Raw genomic sequence first — 17,650 nt, 5'->3', positions numbered from 1 at the left:
GAGAGCCCTGTGAGCAGTGACTTGCCTAGAGCCAGCTGTCAGCCCTGCGGTGGCTGATCAGACAGTTCTAGGTCAGCTTTCCTGAGCAGAACCAGCTCTGCCTATGTTCAAAACAAAACAAAACAAAAACCCAACTCCCCTTTAAGTTGTTAAACACTTCAAGCCTGGTTCTTTTTTTCTTTTGGTGCATCCCACGGTCCTGACTGCTCAAGTCAGAAACCTAGGAGCCAGCAGAGCTTCCTCCCTCTTACATAATCCGTACAGACACCCACACTACTCCAGCTGCACGGAGCACCTAAATATCCCAGATCTGCTGCGTTTTCTTCATCTCCATGGCTATCACCCAAGTTAATACTTTTTAAAAGACTTACTTCTATTTAAAAACTTTTAACGATTTCTTTTATGTATATGAGTGTTTTGCCTGTATGTCTGCACTGTATGGATGCATTGCCCGCTGAGGCCAGAAGAGGGCATCAGATCCCGGGGAAAGGATTTACTGAGACTGTGGGTATTGGAAATCCAATGGAGGTCCTCCGCAGGGGAATCCAGTGCTCTTCACAGCTGAGACATCTCACCAACCACCCCCTTATTTATATTTTTTATGAGTGTTTTGCCTGCAAGTCTGTGTACCTCATGCATGTTTGATGCATTGGTGATCAGAAGATGGCATTAGATCTCCTAAAATGGGAGTTACAGATGGTTGTGAGCCACCACGTAGGTGCTAGGAACTGAACCTGGGTCCTGTGACTTTAAGTATGATTCTAATTACATCTTTAAGTTCCAGTTTGTGTGTCTGTGTGTGTGTGTGGGGGGGGGGTTCTCGGGGAGCCAGAAGAGAGTGTTAGAGCATCTGGAACTGAAGCTACTGACTCACATGGGTGTCTGAGCCTAACTGTGGTCTTCTACGAGAGCAGCAAGTGCTCAGTCTCTGAGCCATCTCTCCAGCCCCTCTTCTTGCATTCTTCATTTGTCAGAGTGATTCTTGAGGGACACCTGTCAGCGTTACAATTGACAAGATCACAGAAGAGCAGGAAGGCATGGCATCTTTATAGGATTTTTATTGTATGTGTATTGGTGTTTTACCCGAATGTATATATGAGCACCATATGCCTGTCTGATGCCCACAGAGGCCAGAAGAGAGCATCAGATCCCCTGGAGCTGGAGTTACAGCTGGTTGTGAGCTGCCACATAGATTCTGGAACCAACCCTGGATCTTTTGGAAGAGCAGCCCTTAACTGTTGAGCCATCTCTGCAGCCCTAAGGTAGGGTACCTGTAGTGTAAACAAAAGTAAGCACCTTCCTTGAAACTCCCATCTGGGGGGGAAAGGAATGAGGCCCAAAGGTCAAATACACTCGGGCCTTAAAGCAGACCCTTTTTAACATAAGATCCATGAGAGGAACATCATTTCTGTTAGCAAACTCTACAGCAAGTATTCTGTGCTGGGATCCTTACCTGCAGCTGGCGAGGTTTCATCTAGATCTGCAATGGAATGGGGGAATGCCTTTTCCTTTCTCCATATTTCCCCTTGTCTTTCTATTGTGCTTCAGCACAGCTCATTGTCTTGCTGCATGCTTGTGACAAGCCAGTACTCTATGTCTCTGCATATGGCCCAGGCAAGAGTTGGACTTGTCATCCTCCTGCGGCAGCCTCCTCAGCAGGACTACAGGAGCATGATCTAAGACCTTAACTCTCAGACTTTACTCTTTTTTTTTTTTTTTTTCAAGACAGGGTTTCTCTGTGTAGCCCTGGCTGTCCTGGAACTCACTTTGTAGACCAGGCTGGCCTCGAACTCAGAAATCCGCCTGCCTCTGCCTCCCGAGTGCTGGGATTAAAGGTGTGCGCCACCACGCCCGGCTCAGACTTTACTCTTAGAAGCACTGCGACCTGACGTCCCTATGACAGTTCTTGCCTCATGTTATAGACATCAAGCAGCAGCTGAACACTGTTCCCCTAAGGGACATGCACCTCACAGCAACTACATGTTCTACAAGTCACTTTAAGAAGGTGTGGGGGGGGGGCTCTCTAATAAAGCATTCTGAGCAGTGTGTTCTTGCTATTAACAGTCGATAACCAAAAGAGAAAAAGGTCTATCAGGGACAGGTAGCTAAGAAAGGCAGGGTGTATGGAGCAATTTTTGTTGGAATTCGATGACAGGCTGCCTTTTCGTAAGTACAGATCTCAGAGGGCCATCGACTACCAAAACCCAGTCTGGTGCACACCCTCCTTTAGTCACAGCACTCAGGAGGCAGAAGCAGAGTTGAGGCCAAATTGGTCCGCACGCAGTTTCAGGCCAGCCAGAGCTAGAAAGTGAAACCCTGACTTAAAGAGAGGAAGAGAAACTGACAAGCAATTTAAAGATAAGAGTAACATCCAGGACTCAATACTGGAGGTGCATGTTAAGTCGAGAATTAACAACAACGCCCAGAGCAGTACTATGGCGCTGGGGGGATGGGTGTGGATGGGTTGGGGGTGTGGGGCTTGAGAGGCGTGTCTCTGGAGATCCCAAAGTGTCCGCGGATTTTATCACAAAACAACGTCGAAAGTGCATATAGCCGGACACTGGAGGCAGGAGGAAGAGCTGGGAAGGTCCCCCGAGACTGGGTAACCTTTCTTCGGGACACCAGGGACTCCTAACACAGGAATACGCCAAGCTTAACATCTGCGTCCGAATCTACTACTCCCAAACAGCCCTCTGAGCGGAAGTGTACCTCTTCCTTCCGGTGTGCGCCGCACGAGACGGGGCGGGGCAGCGCGGGAGGCGGGGGCGGGGCCTTGTGTTGACGAACAGCTGCCGGGACCAATGAATGCAGCGGCAGCGGCCCGGCCTCCCCGGCGCGCCCCTTCCCCGGGCTGTAGACGCCCCCCAGGCCCATCCTTGCACCGCGCCGCACAGAGCGGGCGACGGCTGGGTCCTCCGGGTCTTCACCTCGCTGTAGCCCCGTGAAGTGGGCGCGTCCCCAAGGCCTGGGTGCTTGGGGTGCTTCCTTGCCAATCCCGAGTCTCCCGCGAGGACTGCTGAGGCCGCAGGTCTGTGGCTGGGGGTCGGGCCGCGAGGGGACTGGACGCGCAGTGTCTACGGGACACGTGGGCAGGGCGTGGGAGGGAGCGTCTCCGAGCGGGAGCGTGTGTCGCGAGGTTCCCCGGGCCGCCTGGCACCTGGTCCTCGCGTGGGCTCGCCAGGTGCGCAGGGGAGTGACTCCGGGTGCGGGGGAGTGGCGCTCGTCCTGGTCGGTAGTCCAGGAATTGCCTTAGGGTCTCTTTGCTAACGTCTGGCAGGGCTTTGCGTCCGGCTGGCCGGAGCAACTTTTTGTTTCCTAGTTGGAGAGGCTGTTGCTATCCAGACGCGAAACGTAATTAGCACCTGGCGTGTTTGTTAACTTTCTGCCTTACCAGGCTTAGGGTAGATGTAAGGTGGGCCCTGTATAGCCCTAACCCGCCGAGGGCTAGCAGGGAGGGTATAACTCCTTAAGAGGGGACAGGATTCCAGCTGTGGCTGCAAAAGACTTTGAAAAGATTTCTTCTCCCGCCCCTCCCCACGTTCCCCCGTTTCTTGTGCTTTTGAGCACATTGCATTTGAGTCTGTGTTCAGTCTGAGCATTTTTGAATGAATGAATCTTAACAAAAGCATTGTGTGGTGTTGGCTTCCTCTGTTGTACTTAGCAAGAGCCTTTCCGTTAGATAAACATAGACTTTGGTACCTAGAGTGCACGTTGGATTAGCTGCCGAAACAATCGCGTCTGGCTACTCCTCATCTTTAATAGATAATTAGTAAAACGCTATTCATTAGTCAGAGGAACCAGGCAAGATGTTCCCGGGGGACTGAAGCCAGCTTACTCACCACCACCACACCCCCGCCTCCCACTCACAGCTTCCAAACTAGGTAACTGCTCCCGCAGCTACACCCACAGTTGCTCCCCAGGGAGAGCAGCCACCCTGACTGGCACAGCCCCGCACTGTCTTACTGTCTTTGACACCCAGGCATAAAGGTTAGCAGGGATTTTTTTTTTTTCTCCAAAGAACACAGGTGCTAAAATTCAGGTATCAGAAACAATGTTTCAGTTCTTCAAAATCTGGCTGTCACAAGTTTACTAGGAATCCCTCCCACGTGGTCAGTTCAGTGGGAAAAATCAGACCCACTACTTTCGTAGGAACTGTAGAAAATAGTGTAAAACTGTGTCACGCAACAAATCCCACAGTTAGTGTTACAGAACCGGGGAGGGAAAACATCACAAGGGTGCAGCATCCAAGATGGCTTCCTGGAAGAAGTGCTGGGCATCTTCACGTGGCTCACCTGTATCCCTACCTGTATCCCTCCCTCTTGGCAGTGCCTGCTGGAGGAAAGGTGCTTCGTCAATGTGGTTGAGTTAAACATTTGTGTTGTACCTTTAAAGGTGATTAAGATTTGTATGGGAGGGTCTGCTGAGCAGGGGACAGCAGGCTAAGTCAGGCTGTTTAAGCACATAAGAGCATAAGAGTGTATTGGGTAAAGTGGGTGCTGACATTTCCATGGGGCGTTCATCTGGATGTTGTTTGTAGGAGTGGTTGGAAGAACAATGTGTATGAGTCTTTGACATCATGATGTACGTCCGTCAAAGAAAAGAGACAAAACCCGTAGAAGTTTCTGAGGATTCTCCATCACCAAAAGAAGATGTGAAATTGGAAAAGAAATTGCCATCTGGTAGGTGGTTGGAACTAAAGCAGTATTTTGGATTACTTTTCCTTCTGCGTATTAACATATGTCACGATCTAATAGGGTAAAAAAAAAAATTGGTGAGATGTATGAAGGACACTTGTTCTAGCATCCAGAAATTCTGACTGTACTCTGATTATATTGGCTTTTCAGCTGTAATCAGTAAAAGCGCTTTGATGAGAAGAAATCCTTGGTAAGTTATGTGTTGATTAAATTACAGTGGCAGTGTCATTGGGTCCTTTAGAGGGATGCTTCCCACGCCCTTGCCCACTGTCTCTGTCTATGATGCCATGTCTGGTGTGCCCTGCGAGTGTGCGCTGTGCCTTCCAGGCACCCTTATCTTGGCTTAGTCTCATTTCGCTAAAGCCTTTGAAAAAGAGATTTAACATTTTGTATTGAGAAAAATTCTTGAAGTTACCTCTTTTGCTTTATTTAGGCAGTGGGTAGGAAGGGAAGGCAGGGGAAGGAAAAAAGAACTTGGTGAATTGTTTATATAATGCTGAGCAGTTGCTAGGTAATTAAACACGGCCAAATTTCTTTTAGTGAGCATGAAAAACTCCACACCCATCAGCCATTTTCTGTATGGGACATAATTAATCCTTTGTAGCCCCGTGAATTCTTAGCAGCCAGAGCTAGTAGGTAGCAGAGAAAGCTGTTTAATAAGATAAAAGGTCTCTCAGGTGGGAAGCTAGGCCATTTGGCCACGCTGATGAGAGGCATATTAGGTAATTTGGAGTGGCTTCTGATGGTGAGCAGTTAAAATCTATGTTAGATTGTGTCTTTTTTTTTTTTTTTTTGCCTTGTATGTGTGGTGGCTGAGCAGGGCATGCAAGTGAGGGTATGAGGACAACCAGCAGGAGGATGTTCTCTCTTCCCACCTTGTGGGTTAAAGAAGTTAAACTCGGGTCATCAGGCTGGGCAGCAAGCACCCCCACTCACTGGCTGCCTCGCCAGCCCCTGGGTTGGTCCTTGTTTCTAAAGATGTGTTTGTTTATTACATGTATGAGTGTTCTGCCTGCACATGCACTACATGTGTGCCTGGCGTCCTCTCAGGTCAGAAGTGGGTATTGGCTTCCCTAGAACTGGAGTTACAATTGGTTCTGAGCCACCATGTGGGTGATAGGAACTGAACCCGGGTCCTCTGCAGGAGCAGTGAATGCTCTTAACTCCTGAACCATTGTTTTGTTTTAATTTAAAAACAAAAAAGAACAAAAAAAACTACCAACAACTTTGAAGATGGCTCATTTTATGAAATCATATCAGAAAAAAAAAGCAACCTTGAAAATAAAAGACAATTTTAAAAAGAAGGAAAAACTGCTTCTACCAACTTGCTTATCCAAGGAGTAGCTGATGGTGTTCATCTTGGCGTGTGAACGTTGCATCTGCACATGGCTACCCTCAAGCAGCCTTACAAAGCAAAGCAAGACCCACACACTGCTCTGGAGTGCACTGCTCTTCCCGTTCCATGTCCTGAGCCTTTCATAAGTACACCACGTGTGTGAGCCAGGTGATCAGAAAGAGCAAGGAACCCTCAGAGGTCAGAAAAGGGCATCAGGTTCCCTGGAACTGGGGTTACAGTTTAAGTCACGACGTTAGGTACTAAGAATGGAACCTGTGTCCTCTGTAACTGCAATAAGTGCTCTTAATTCCTGAACCATTTCTCTGGTCCCCGAGGTGTTTGATTATTTAAATTCATTCCTGTATTAGTTAGGGTTTCCATTGCTGTGATGAAATACCATGAGTCAAAAGTGACTTGGAGAGAAGGTTTATTCAGTGTACACTTCCACATTGCTGTTTATCACCAAAGGAAGTCAGGGCAGGAACTCAAGCGGGGTGGGAACCTGGAGGCAGGAGCTGATACGGAGGCTGTGGAGGGTGCTGCTTACTGGCTTGTTCCTCGTGGCTTTCTCAGCCTGCTCTCTTTTAGCACCCAGGACCACACTTTGCATAGCCCACAGGCAGTCAGTCAGAGACTAGGAAAACCTACTACAGCCTTGCCTGCAGCCCACTTTCGGGAGGCAATTTCTCAACTGAAGTTTCCCTGCTTCTCAGCAGAGGCTAGCTTATAACAAGTTGACATAAATACAAGCCAGCACATTTCCGAAGCAGTCTGAAGCTCCAGTTACATATATCCCTCTGGTGTTGTGGGTCATGCCTGGCAGGTGCTCTACCACTGAGCCACACCCCCAGCTCATGTATTATCCATTTTAAGTTCCATATTTGCCAAGAATTTTGAAAGTACAGCTCATTCTTTTGTCAGTGGTGGGGAATTTGAGTGGATTTTAACAGGTCTTCTGTCAGCTACAGTTATTGGCCATTTGTCTCCTTTTGCTCATTGATGGTTTGTGTCCTTACTCTGTTCCTTACTAGAATGTTCATCCTTCCTGACATCCTTAAATCTCCTACCTTTGTATTTTTCTAGTGTGTATGTACTCTGATTTATGCTGTATCGTTCCTGTAACTTTTCTTTTTAATTATGCGTCTGCGTGTGTCGGTGTGTAGGTTGTACAAATGAGCACAGGACAGATGGGGGCACCGGTTCCCCTACACCTGGAGTCACAGGTGGCTGTGAGCTGCCAGTGCTGGGAGCCAAACCCCGGTCACTACAGGAACAGCCAGTGAGGTTAACAGTGGAGCTGTCTCTAAGTTCTTCTTTTTTCTTTTTTTTTTCTTTTTTCTTTTTTTTCTTTTTTTTTTTTTTTTTTTTTTTTTTTTTTTTTTTTTTTTTTGTCTCTAAGTTCTTAATTTCATGTGTTTCTCTTTTTTAAAAGGTTGTGCCTCTGGAAGGTTCTGGAAGATCCTGTCGTCCACAGTTGGCGGAACTGTGGCTCTTTGCATTGGACTGCTTACATCTGTTTACTTGGCCACCCTACATGAGAACGATTTGTGGTTTTCCAATATTAAGGTAAGGGGCATCTTGGACCGTTGTGTGACCTACTCATTTGGTTCCCCGGTAGCTGACTATGTAGGTGAGTGACCGAGACCACACAGTTGAACCACGAGAACTAACCCAGTCTCTCATCCTGGCATGGGAGTACATATCTGTAATCCCGGGACTCAAGAGGTGGAAATAGGAAGATCAGACATTCAGAAGCCTGCCTGGGTTACATGAGACCTTGTCCCCTCAAAGAAAAAAAAAGAATCCAGGATCTTGAAAGAGTTTGACTCTAGGGTAAAGACTTAAGTGTTCATCATTTAAAAATAGCATCAGAATTTGTCTAATCAAATGAGGTTCTCACTGGCTATAGTTGTGTGTGTATTCCCCCAGCACCTGAGAGATAGAGGCAGAAGGGTTGCAAATTTGAGGCTAGCCTGGGCTACTTAGTAAGACCCTGTGTGAAAATATAAAAAACAAAGTAAAGACTTGAGCTCAGATCTCTAGCCCCCATGTAAAGAGTCAGGCAGAGTGGTGCGATCTGACACTCCTAGGTTGCAGGGAGAGACTTCGCCTCCTAAAACTTAAGATGGACAGCTTCAGAGGGATGACACTCAGGGTTGACCTGTGCGCCCCCCCCCACCCCGCACATACAGATACATGTGCCTATGTATCCCCTATCACCCTGTACACAGGCAGAAAGAAGAAAGAGAAAGGAAGAAAGACAGTTGAATTTTGTCCTTTTTAATCAGTTTAGTTGTGCTGTTGTTATTTTGGACTGTCGGTATTTATGGGAATGTGAGTTCTGAAACTGGTGTAGTGGTTGTGAGTCCTGCTCTCCAGTGAAGTGCACTGGGGTATGAAAGAGTAGGCATGTGGGCTATTTTGTTACTTTTCATTTTGATTGCATATACCTGTGTACAAACTGGGCTGAGGTAGAAAGTTTATTTCTTAGATTTATTTTTTTCTTTCTGCTGGTTGCAATAGGCAAAAAGAAAAGCAGAGACTATCAGAGCCTGCCTCCCCATCTGGAGCTTCAGACCTTGCTATTACTGTGTGTGGATGGCATTGAGTGGAAAAGTCATTATTTGTTTAGAGTGGGGGACCGGGCTGACTCTCGAAACATTTTGTTTTCTTTCTGTCTTTCTCAGAACTTCTAGAACTTACTGGCATCATTTCAGGGCAGGTCTTTGACTTCACAGAATGAAACATGCACATTGCCAGGGTTTTTTGAGCCAAACATGCCTTCCCATTTTCCTTAAGGTTTATCTTATTATACACATAGCTCTGGCCCGGGAGTGACCAGCGAAGAGCATCAGATTCCCTGGAGCTGGAGCTGGTGGTGCTGGGAACTGAACCCTGGTCCTCTGGCAGAGCAGCAAGTGCACTCAACTGCCGAGCCATCTCTCCAGCCCTGGGACAATGCTTCTTTAGGAACATTAAGATCTTTATTTTGGATAAAGACTAAAATACCTCTGTGGGACTATGTAGCCAAAGTTAAACACCAGTAGCAGTGTGGTAGGAAGATGTGTTGAAAGAAATCATGGAATTAATTACAATTAATTCACTGAATCCAGCTCTTTAAAGTTTATGAGTGGCCTTGCTCACATCCCTAAAAAGCCATACTCCGTCAAGATGCTTGGACACCCTTGACTTTTCCCTGGGTCAGCGTAGTCATTGTGCTGCTTTTAAACCAGTCTGGGTTGAGCGCACTGGTCTGCTTTGTGAGTCACACTGAACTAAATTCTATGGTGAATGTGGAAGGAGTAACCAGGGCTTGAACTGTCTAGCATACTAAGCGGGGTAAATGTGGGCTAGACGCCTACCTTGTCATGCAGACACTGTGCCTCATGGTAAGATGGGACCCTACCTCCGTGTGATACTTGAGGATATAGACAAGGCTCCAGATAGTGGCACTCATCCTGAACACGTGCCCAGGCCAGGATGCGGGAGACTTGGGTGTGGTGGCAGCAGGACAGCATGGAGAACAGATGGGGACAGTGTAGCCTGTGAGTGGAAACAGCTGTTGGTGGAGTGCCCGTGCTCCTGAGAGAAAACCGACTGGAGTGGTGTCTCAGGCCATGGTGTGGAGAATGGATTGAGGAGGGCAGGGTAAAGCTAGAGCCCACCACTGAGTTAATCCTGTTCAGCGGATTCCGTGAGACCTGAATATCCAATTAGGATACTCAGTAAGTGATTATCTTCCTGCCTGGGAATCCAGCATCGGCGTCACGGAACTTAACTTTGATGAGGGGGACAGAAGCAGGAAGAACAGTCAAAGCAGAGGAGGGGCAACTGGGGGCCTGCTTAAAGTCCAGGGAAAGCCGAGCCCTCCCGGATGAGACTTGGAAACAGGATCTGCATGGTACAGAGGAGGAGCAGAGTCGATCGCAGGGAAGCAGCTCCAAAGTGGGAGTGAAGTTGGCAAGCCCAGAGCCAGGCAGGTGGTGCATGGGGCCAGGATTCTGTGAGCATAAGGACGGTGTAAAGGAGTGTAAAAGAGTGACCATGGCTGGAGTGTGGCTCACATTGCCCTGAGTGCCACGTGCTGCTGTGGAAGAGGTTACAGAAACTTCTGTGTCACAGTCCAAAAGACTCATAAATCAATGCATTTATCCAAATACTTTGGTGGGGATGGCAGGTAGGTGGGTGTGCTGGTTAATTTTTTGACAACTTGAAGCAAGCACAAGTTCTTCTGGGAAGAAGAAACCTCACCTGAGAAAATGCCTCCATCACACTGAACTGTAATTGGTGAATGATCGACATGAGGGGGTCCAGTCCACTGGGGCAGTGCTGTCTCTGGGCAGGCTGAGCAAGCCATTGAGCAGCTCCCTGCATGGCCTGGGCAGGCTGAGCAAGCCACTGAGCAGCTCCCTGCATGACCTGGGCAGGCTGAGCAAGCCATTGAGCAGCACCCTGCATGGCCTGAGTTTCCACCCTGACTCCCTTCTTGAGGGACTGGGTGTAGAAAGCAAGTAAGCCATGGCCTGCCCGAGTTGCTTTAGTCACAGTGCTTCATCTCAGCAGGAAAAAGCAAACTAGGACATTGAGTGGGGCGGAGGGGACTTTGCTGTGGGCGTTACATGTTGTCAGGTGACGTTCATTTGGAATCTGAGAGAAGCTAGTCGTTAGCTAAGTGAGTACTGCCAAAGGTTACACCCACTAGGCAGTAGAGAGGCTGGGGACAAATGGCTTCTGAAACCAAAGATGGCTGTAGGTCTGCACCCATCCTAGTAGATGTGCCACCTTTGGGGAACTTGAGTTTGTACTCCTTTTGTGTAGGGGTTCAGAGCTTGGCCGGAGGTCGAGAGAAGAGGGTGGAGTCAGAGTTTTCTAGGAAGTTGACCTGGAAGGACCTTTATTTTTATGGAAGGTGACATTTTTATGTTAATCCTGGCAGAAAGATCAGTGGCAACCTGATCCGTTCTGTGAGCAGCTTGGTGGCTGGCTGGATACACCAGCCATTCTCTGTAACAGTGCTGCTTGCAGTTCTCCAGGGTACAGTTGCTTCTCGCCAGCTACCACCAGGGAGGCCAAACCTCCCAGGTTGAGAACTCGTCCTGGCCAAAACTGCCATGGCTGTGGACTCTAGTTGCAGCTCGGCACAGCAGCGCACACCTTTATTCCCAGCACTTAGGAGGCAGAGGCAGGCTGATCTCTGAGTTCCAAGCCAGCCACAGTGACACAGAGAGACCTGGTCTACAAAACAAACAAACCAAAACGCTAAACTCCAGTCTCAAGTTGAGGGATTCCCCAGGTGGCCCTCACTTCTGAGCAGCTGGCTATAAATCCTGAGGTGCCCTAGCCATTCAGGATGAGCAGTTGGCTAGCTTGAATCCTAGAACTCGGGGACACGCTGTACTTGAAGGTGGAACAAAGATACAGGCTAGAACCAGCTGAAAGGAGAGATGCAGGGCGGTCTGCAGCATTCCAAACCCAAGCATCTGTTGCCCTTCCTAGCAGGCTCAGGTGGAAGTGCTCTCCTGGCGTGGCAGTGTGGCAATGTGAGGTTCGATGCCAGTAGGGGCAACTCATCCAAGCTCCAGATAAACGAGTGTCTTCCTTAGGGTTACTATTGCTGCGATGAAACACCCTGATCAAAAGCAACTTGGGGCAGAAAGGGTCTAGCTCAGCGTACACTTCCACATCACAGTGCATCCTTGAAGGAAGCCAGGCCAAGAACCTGGAGGTAGGAACTCATGCAGTCAGTGTCCACAGAGGGATGAGTGCTGGCTACTGGGTACTCTCCATGGCTTGCTTACCCGCCTTGCTTTGACTTGCCCAGGGGTGGCACTGCTCAGTGAGTTGAGCCCTCCCACACTGATCAAGAAAATGTACCACAAGCTTTCCCGCAGGCCAGTCTGATGGGAAGGGGCGCTTCCTTCGTCGAGGTGCTACGAGACTCTAGCTGGTGTGAAGTCAACATAAAAACTAGCCGGCATGAGACTCAGTCACTGGCCACAGGCTGAACATAGTTTGCTGCCTGGAGAGGTCGGAGTGATGTGAGACCATGTGGCTCAAAGCACTAACCTTCTAGTTACTAGCAAGGCTTACTGACATCCTGAGTCATTTTTGCAGAAATGAGAGGCCCTTTCTGAGTCACCAGCCTCGAGCTGTCTGTCGGGGTCACTTAGGAACAGAGGACCGAGAACAGCCAGGTTCTTGATTTCTGGGGCCTAGAAGTTACTTTCAAGGACAAGGTTTCACTGTGTACCCCAGACTGGCTCTGAACTCATGGTTCTCTTGCCACCACAATCCCCCCTCCCCCCCAGCTGACTTTTGATACTGAAGGCTCTTTCAGAGTAGTCGTGCTAAAGATAGGGAGTTGAGGAAGCTGGGTTTGTGACTCCGAAGGCAGGCACTCCATCTGTGTTGGAAAACGGACATTTTCCTATTACCAGCTTGTAGCTGTGTGGGTGAGGTTGTTTCAGAAGTGTGTAGAGTGGAAAAGGAGAAGCCTGGGCCGTCTTTCTGTGCCTCCGATTCCATCTGGGAAGCCACACACTGGCATATTCTCTAACAGGTTTCTTCCACCCACCACCCCCTGTCCTGTGGAGGCTACAACTGAGCTCAGAGGCTCACTGACTGCTCTCGCAATCTCGCTCTCTGTTTCGAGACAGGGTCTCACTGTGTAGCCCTGGCTGTCCTGGAATTCACTCTGTAGACCAGGCTAGTCTCAAACTCAAAAATCTGCCTGCCTTTGCCTCCTGAGTGCTGAGATTAAAGGTGTGCACCATTACTCCTGGCACTAAGCTTAATTTTTTAGTGAAAATACTCAGATTTTTGAGTACTTGGAATTGTTAATTATTCAAAGACTACGGATTCATTGTAAGATAGACAGCTTGTACATTGGATTTCTGTTTTCCAAATGATTTGCTGGTTAAGTTTTACTTGATTTTAAGATAATATCTCACTTGGTAGTCCAGGCTAGCCTCCAAGTATTGATCCTCAAGTATCAGCTTTGAGTGCTAGGATTCCAGGTGTGCCCCACCATGCCCTTCCTCAGTAGGGTGTGTGTGTGTGTGTGTGTGTGTGTGTGTGTGTGTGTGTGTGTGTGTTTGTTTCCTTTGAAACACAGTCTCAATGCCCAACCCTGGATGGCTTGATGCAATAGTCCGGGTGAGAAAGTTGCAGACTACCACGCACAGAAGGCCAAGTTGGAGTCCTTTATTAGCTGGCAGCCAAGAGTGGGGTCTCTTGCCCCAAAGCTCAGGGACAGAGCTTTTCTAAAGGCAAACACCGCAGTGACATTGCTGTCAGGTGTAGGTCAGGGGAACCCGGCAGCATTTATTTTGGCAGGACACACCAGTTGTGTTGTTTTACACATCGGGCTATGGTCAGGGTCATGGAAAATCCTAAGCGTGTTACCCCAGAACACACAATCATCCAGGGATGCTCAGGGCTCAGCAGTGCCTGAGCAGTCCAAGATGGGAGTCAGGGTAAGATCAAGACAGAATGCTGTCACCTCAGTCACCTCATTGGAATGCTGAGCATAACCCAGGCTTACCTTGAATGTGCGACAGCACGCTTCAGAGTGGTCTTGGGAATGTCTTTGCAGTGTTAGAATTTGAACATCGGGAACCTTGAAACACCAGCGTGAAGACTGAACAGTTCCTGTTCCGTCACTGGAGTTCATTTTCTTTGCTGTGAAGCTTCAGGTGGCACAGGTTTAAACATCCTGTGTTGAGTGTCTGCAGTGTGCTGGTACTTTGGGTTTTTTTCCATTTTACTTCCTAAACACCTTGGCTTTAAATTGGCCTTTAAATGTAGCATGCTTTTTCTACTGTCCTTTATCATAATCAAAACAAACCAAAAGGGCACAGTCCACATTCTTATGTGCCGCACTGCCCTTAAAGCCCAGCGCATTACTGGGGCTAAGTAAATAAGCTTGTGTTTGAAGCAGGGTGAACCTGAGGGGTTTTGGGAAGGGAAGGGGGGCAGACTGTGGGGTTTTGGGAAGGGCTGAGGGGATCTGTCTGGAGCTGGGTTGGAAGAAGCAGCTTAGCTTGGCTGAGGAGACATTGTTAGTCCTGCAGGTGGGCACAGGCAGTACAGTTTAATGTTAGCTGTCAGCAGAGGAAGGCAAGTTACCATTATGCTTCTATTTATTGAGCATTTATTATGTTTTATTTGTTGTTGTTATGCCTGCTATCCTGTGATGGTGAAACAGACTTTCAGATGAAACAGTGCTTAAGACTCACTACTGTTCATTGGTGGCCTCTTTTTTCATTAATTGTTATTAGAAATAGGGAAGGACACAGCAATTAACCTGAAACAAACATATAAATGTACATATAAACATACATACATTATATTGATAGAACAGGTTGTACTTATGTTTAGGAATACACATACATGCACGCGCACGCACGCGCGCGCGCACACACACACACACACACACACACACACACACACTTACTTTTGGTTTTTGACAGGGTCTCACTATGTAGTCCTGGCTGGCCTAGAAATTTAGTTCAGACTGGCCTTGAACTCACAGAGATCCACTTGTCTCTGCCTCCTGAGTGCTGGGATGAAAGGCATGCGCCACCACACCCAGCTTCAGTACACATTACTTTTATGAAATGGTTTTAGAGCTGGTTGGACTAGCAACTCAGGATGCTGAGGCAGAGCATTGCTGAGTAAGTTTAAAGCCAGTGTGGGCAGCTTATCAAGACCCTGTCTAAATGTAGACAAAGTAAAAATAGGCCAGAGATGAGGTTCAGGGGTAGAGTATTGCTTAGACCCTGGGTTCAGTCTCTAGTCACACACACACACACACACACACACACACACACACACACACACACAGAGCATGATAAGGGGGAAACAGTTGAGCGTGAAGGTGAAAGTGTGGTTTAGTGGCGGAGCATTTGACTCATCTGTGCATGCCTAGGTTTCATTTCCTTTCTATTTTTCATCCTGCATGCATATGTATTTTTCCTAGCAAACCCAATATCCTACGCTTAATTCACCATATCTGACATTGTATCACATGCTTCTCACACAGACAGTTACACCCCTTTACCAAGCTTGGGTTTATTAGGTAAAAAATGTATGCCTATAGAATTAAGCGGACGTGACGTGAGTATACTATTTACTTCACTCTTTAAATGTGCCCCAATTTTGGAGTGTTGGATTGTTTCTAATTGTGTCATTAAATTCCCAAAATTGCTTACTTAACTTCTCACTTTAAAGTGGCAGTAAAAACATGTCACTTGCTCCTCATCTTGAAATTGTGTCAGAACAATTAAGGGAATGGAGAGAGCTGGATTCTCTTTTCTGCCCTTCCTCCAGTTCTTCCTTATAAGGCTTTCAAGCAGAAAGCACCCTTTACCACACTGTACCCAGACTCTCTGTCTCAGGGCTCTAGGGAGACCGTTACCCAGATTCCAGGCAAGTCTTGTGAAGGCTGGGGAGTGGAAAACGTGCTGAGCAGGGTCTCTCCAGCTCAGCCTTCAGGAGAAGCTCCTAAGAGGCAAAGCCACCCATGTCCTAATGGGCACTGTAAGAATGGGCACAAAAAGCCACAAAGCAGTCTTCCTGAAGTGCTTCTGTGACAGAAGCGAACTAAGCAGTGTGAAAGGAGTCCTAAGAAGTAGATCGTATTTGTAGGATGCAGTGTGTGGTAGCACAGTTTGAACAACCCTATCATTACCAATCACTGTTCAGTAAACTGAGGAGAAAACTAAAGACGTCATTCTTAGGGTCTCATCATATACTCTGGCTGGCCTGAGACTCGATATGTAGACCACTGACCTTGAACTTCTCTCTGCCTATGCCTCTGCTTCCTGAGTCCTGGGATTAAAGGCATTCACCACCAGGGCAGGCTAAGAAGTCACTCTTGAAAACAACCTCTATCTTAAGGAAGTCACTCTTGAAAACAACCTCTATCTTAAAGCAGCTATTGCTGACTGTGTCTTCCACCTCTACCCCCAAAGCCTTTTTGGAAGGAACTGTTCAAAAAGCATTAGTCAGTCATATTCAGGATGACTAATTACCCAAAAGGAGCTAGCAGAAGGTTGTGAAATAATACCAGAAGAGAAAAGGGAAGAAGAAACCAGAAAACCTTATAGCAAACACTTGAAAATTGAACAAATACCTCAGGAACAGCCAGGCACAGTGGTACGGCCTTTAGCCCTAGCACTCAGGAGGCTAAGGAGGGAGGAGGGGAGAGTTTAAGGCCAGCCTCAGCTGCACAGTGAAACCCTGCCTCTGAAATAAACTATTGCTAGTTTGAAAGGTAGATTCAAAACAGAGCCTATATATATATATATATATATATATATATATATATATATGAATAAGCCTATATATATATATATATATATATATATATATATATATATATATGAATAAGAATGCCTGCCTGTGTGTGCACCACCTGCATGCAGTGTCCTCAGAGGCCAGAANCAGGGAAGACAAAGACTAGCAAACATGTAACACTGGGAATCAGGGAAGACAAAGACTAGCAAACATGTAACAGTGGGAGCCAGGGAAGACAAAGACTAGCAAACATGTAACAGTGGGAGTCAGGGAAGACAAAGACTAGCAAACATGTAACACTGGGAATCGGGGAAGACAAAGACTAGCAAACATATAACACTGGGAGTCAAGGAAGACAAAGACTAGCAAACATGTAACAGTGGGAGCCAGCCAAACTGGAGGGAAAGGTGAAGCAGAACTGTGTTTCCCAGAGAACTGAAGGATAAAGGGGAATTTGAGTTTGCAAACTGAAAGGAAGCAGCTAGTCCCAGAGAAAGTTACCCAGCAAAATTATTAGCAGGATGTAACACCACAAAAATGTGCTATGGTGGGGTGGACCTGTAATCTGAGCAATTATGAGGAAGAGGCAGGAGGATGAGAGGTTCAAGGTCATCCTGGGTTTGAGGCCAGCCAAGGATACATGAAACCCTGTATGTATACATGCATGCATGTGTATATGTGTGTATCTGTACATACACATTAATTCTGAGCCACTGAGATGGCCTGGTGTGTGGCAGCACTTTGGACATAGCCTGACAGTCTGAGTGTGATTCCTGAAAATCCAAGTGTGAGCCAACATGACAGAGTTGTTCACTGAACTCCATGCCCATGAGGTGACACGTGTATACCACCATTGTACACACAGAAGAATACACAGTGAAGGGCAGTGTAAGTGGAAGACTTAGCACTGGGGTAGAGCTAAGTGACAGACTGACTTTATAGTACACACAGCCTCCAGTTTCAGAGAGCAAGAAGAGAGAAGAGATCAATTACAGCACTTAATAAAGAAATCTCTTGGCATTATAGATCACATGACCTAGGAGGAGCGTCATAGGTTAATCTCACCTCAAAAGTTTTCATAATCACATGTGAAATTTGGGGATCATGATGAAATTGACTTTGGTAGTACATATACCTGTAATGCCTGCACTCAAGAGGCAACAGCAGGAGGATCATGAATTTGAAGCTAATCTAGGCCTCCAGTAGAGACTTACATATTAGCTTGTGCCTGTCACAAAAAAATAATTACTTTTAGGATGCTTATAGAATAAGCAATTGACATGTCTGTCACCTTACTCATTTCATCCTATATAAAGGCATT

The 17,650-nt window shown here is 47.2% G+C and overlaps 1 protein-coding gene across 1 annotated transcript in view; it reads left to right on the top strand.

The window, feature by feature from the left end:
• Positions 1–2,835: 2,835 nt before the first annotated feature.
• Dpy19l3 (dpy-19 like C-mannosyltransferase 3) overlaps positions 2,836–17,650 on the top strand; it is a 65,252-nt gene continuing 50,437 nt past the window's right edge. The window contains exons 1-3 of the mRNA XM_021200113.1: positions 2,836–3,028; positions 4,538–4,679; positions 7,463–7,596. Of these exons, the coding sequence (XP_021055772.1) occupies positions 4,577–4,679; positions 7,463–7,596 (237 nt within the window). The 5' untranslated portion in view covers positions 2,836–3,028; positions 4,538–4,576. The remainder of the gene's footprint in view (positions 3,029–4,537; positions 4,680–7,462; positions 7,597–17,650) is intronic.

Source organism: Mus pahari, chromosome 1 (assembly GCF_900095145.1).
Source record: "Mus pahari chromosome 1, PAHARI_EIJ_v1.1, whole genome shotgun sequence".
In the NCBI taxonomy this organism is placed as follows: Eukaryota; Metazoa; Chordata; class Mammalia; order Rodentia; family Muridae; genus Mus; species Mus pahari.
The sequence above is the reverse complement of the archived record's forward strand: the minus strand, read 5'-3'. Positions and strand labels throughout refer to the sequence as shown.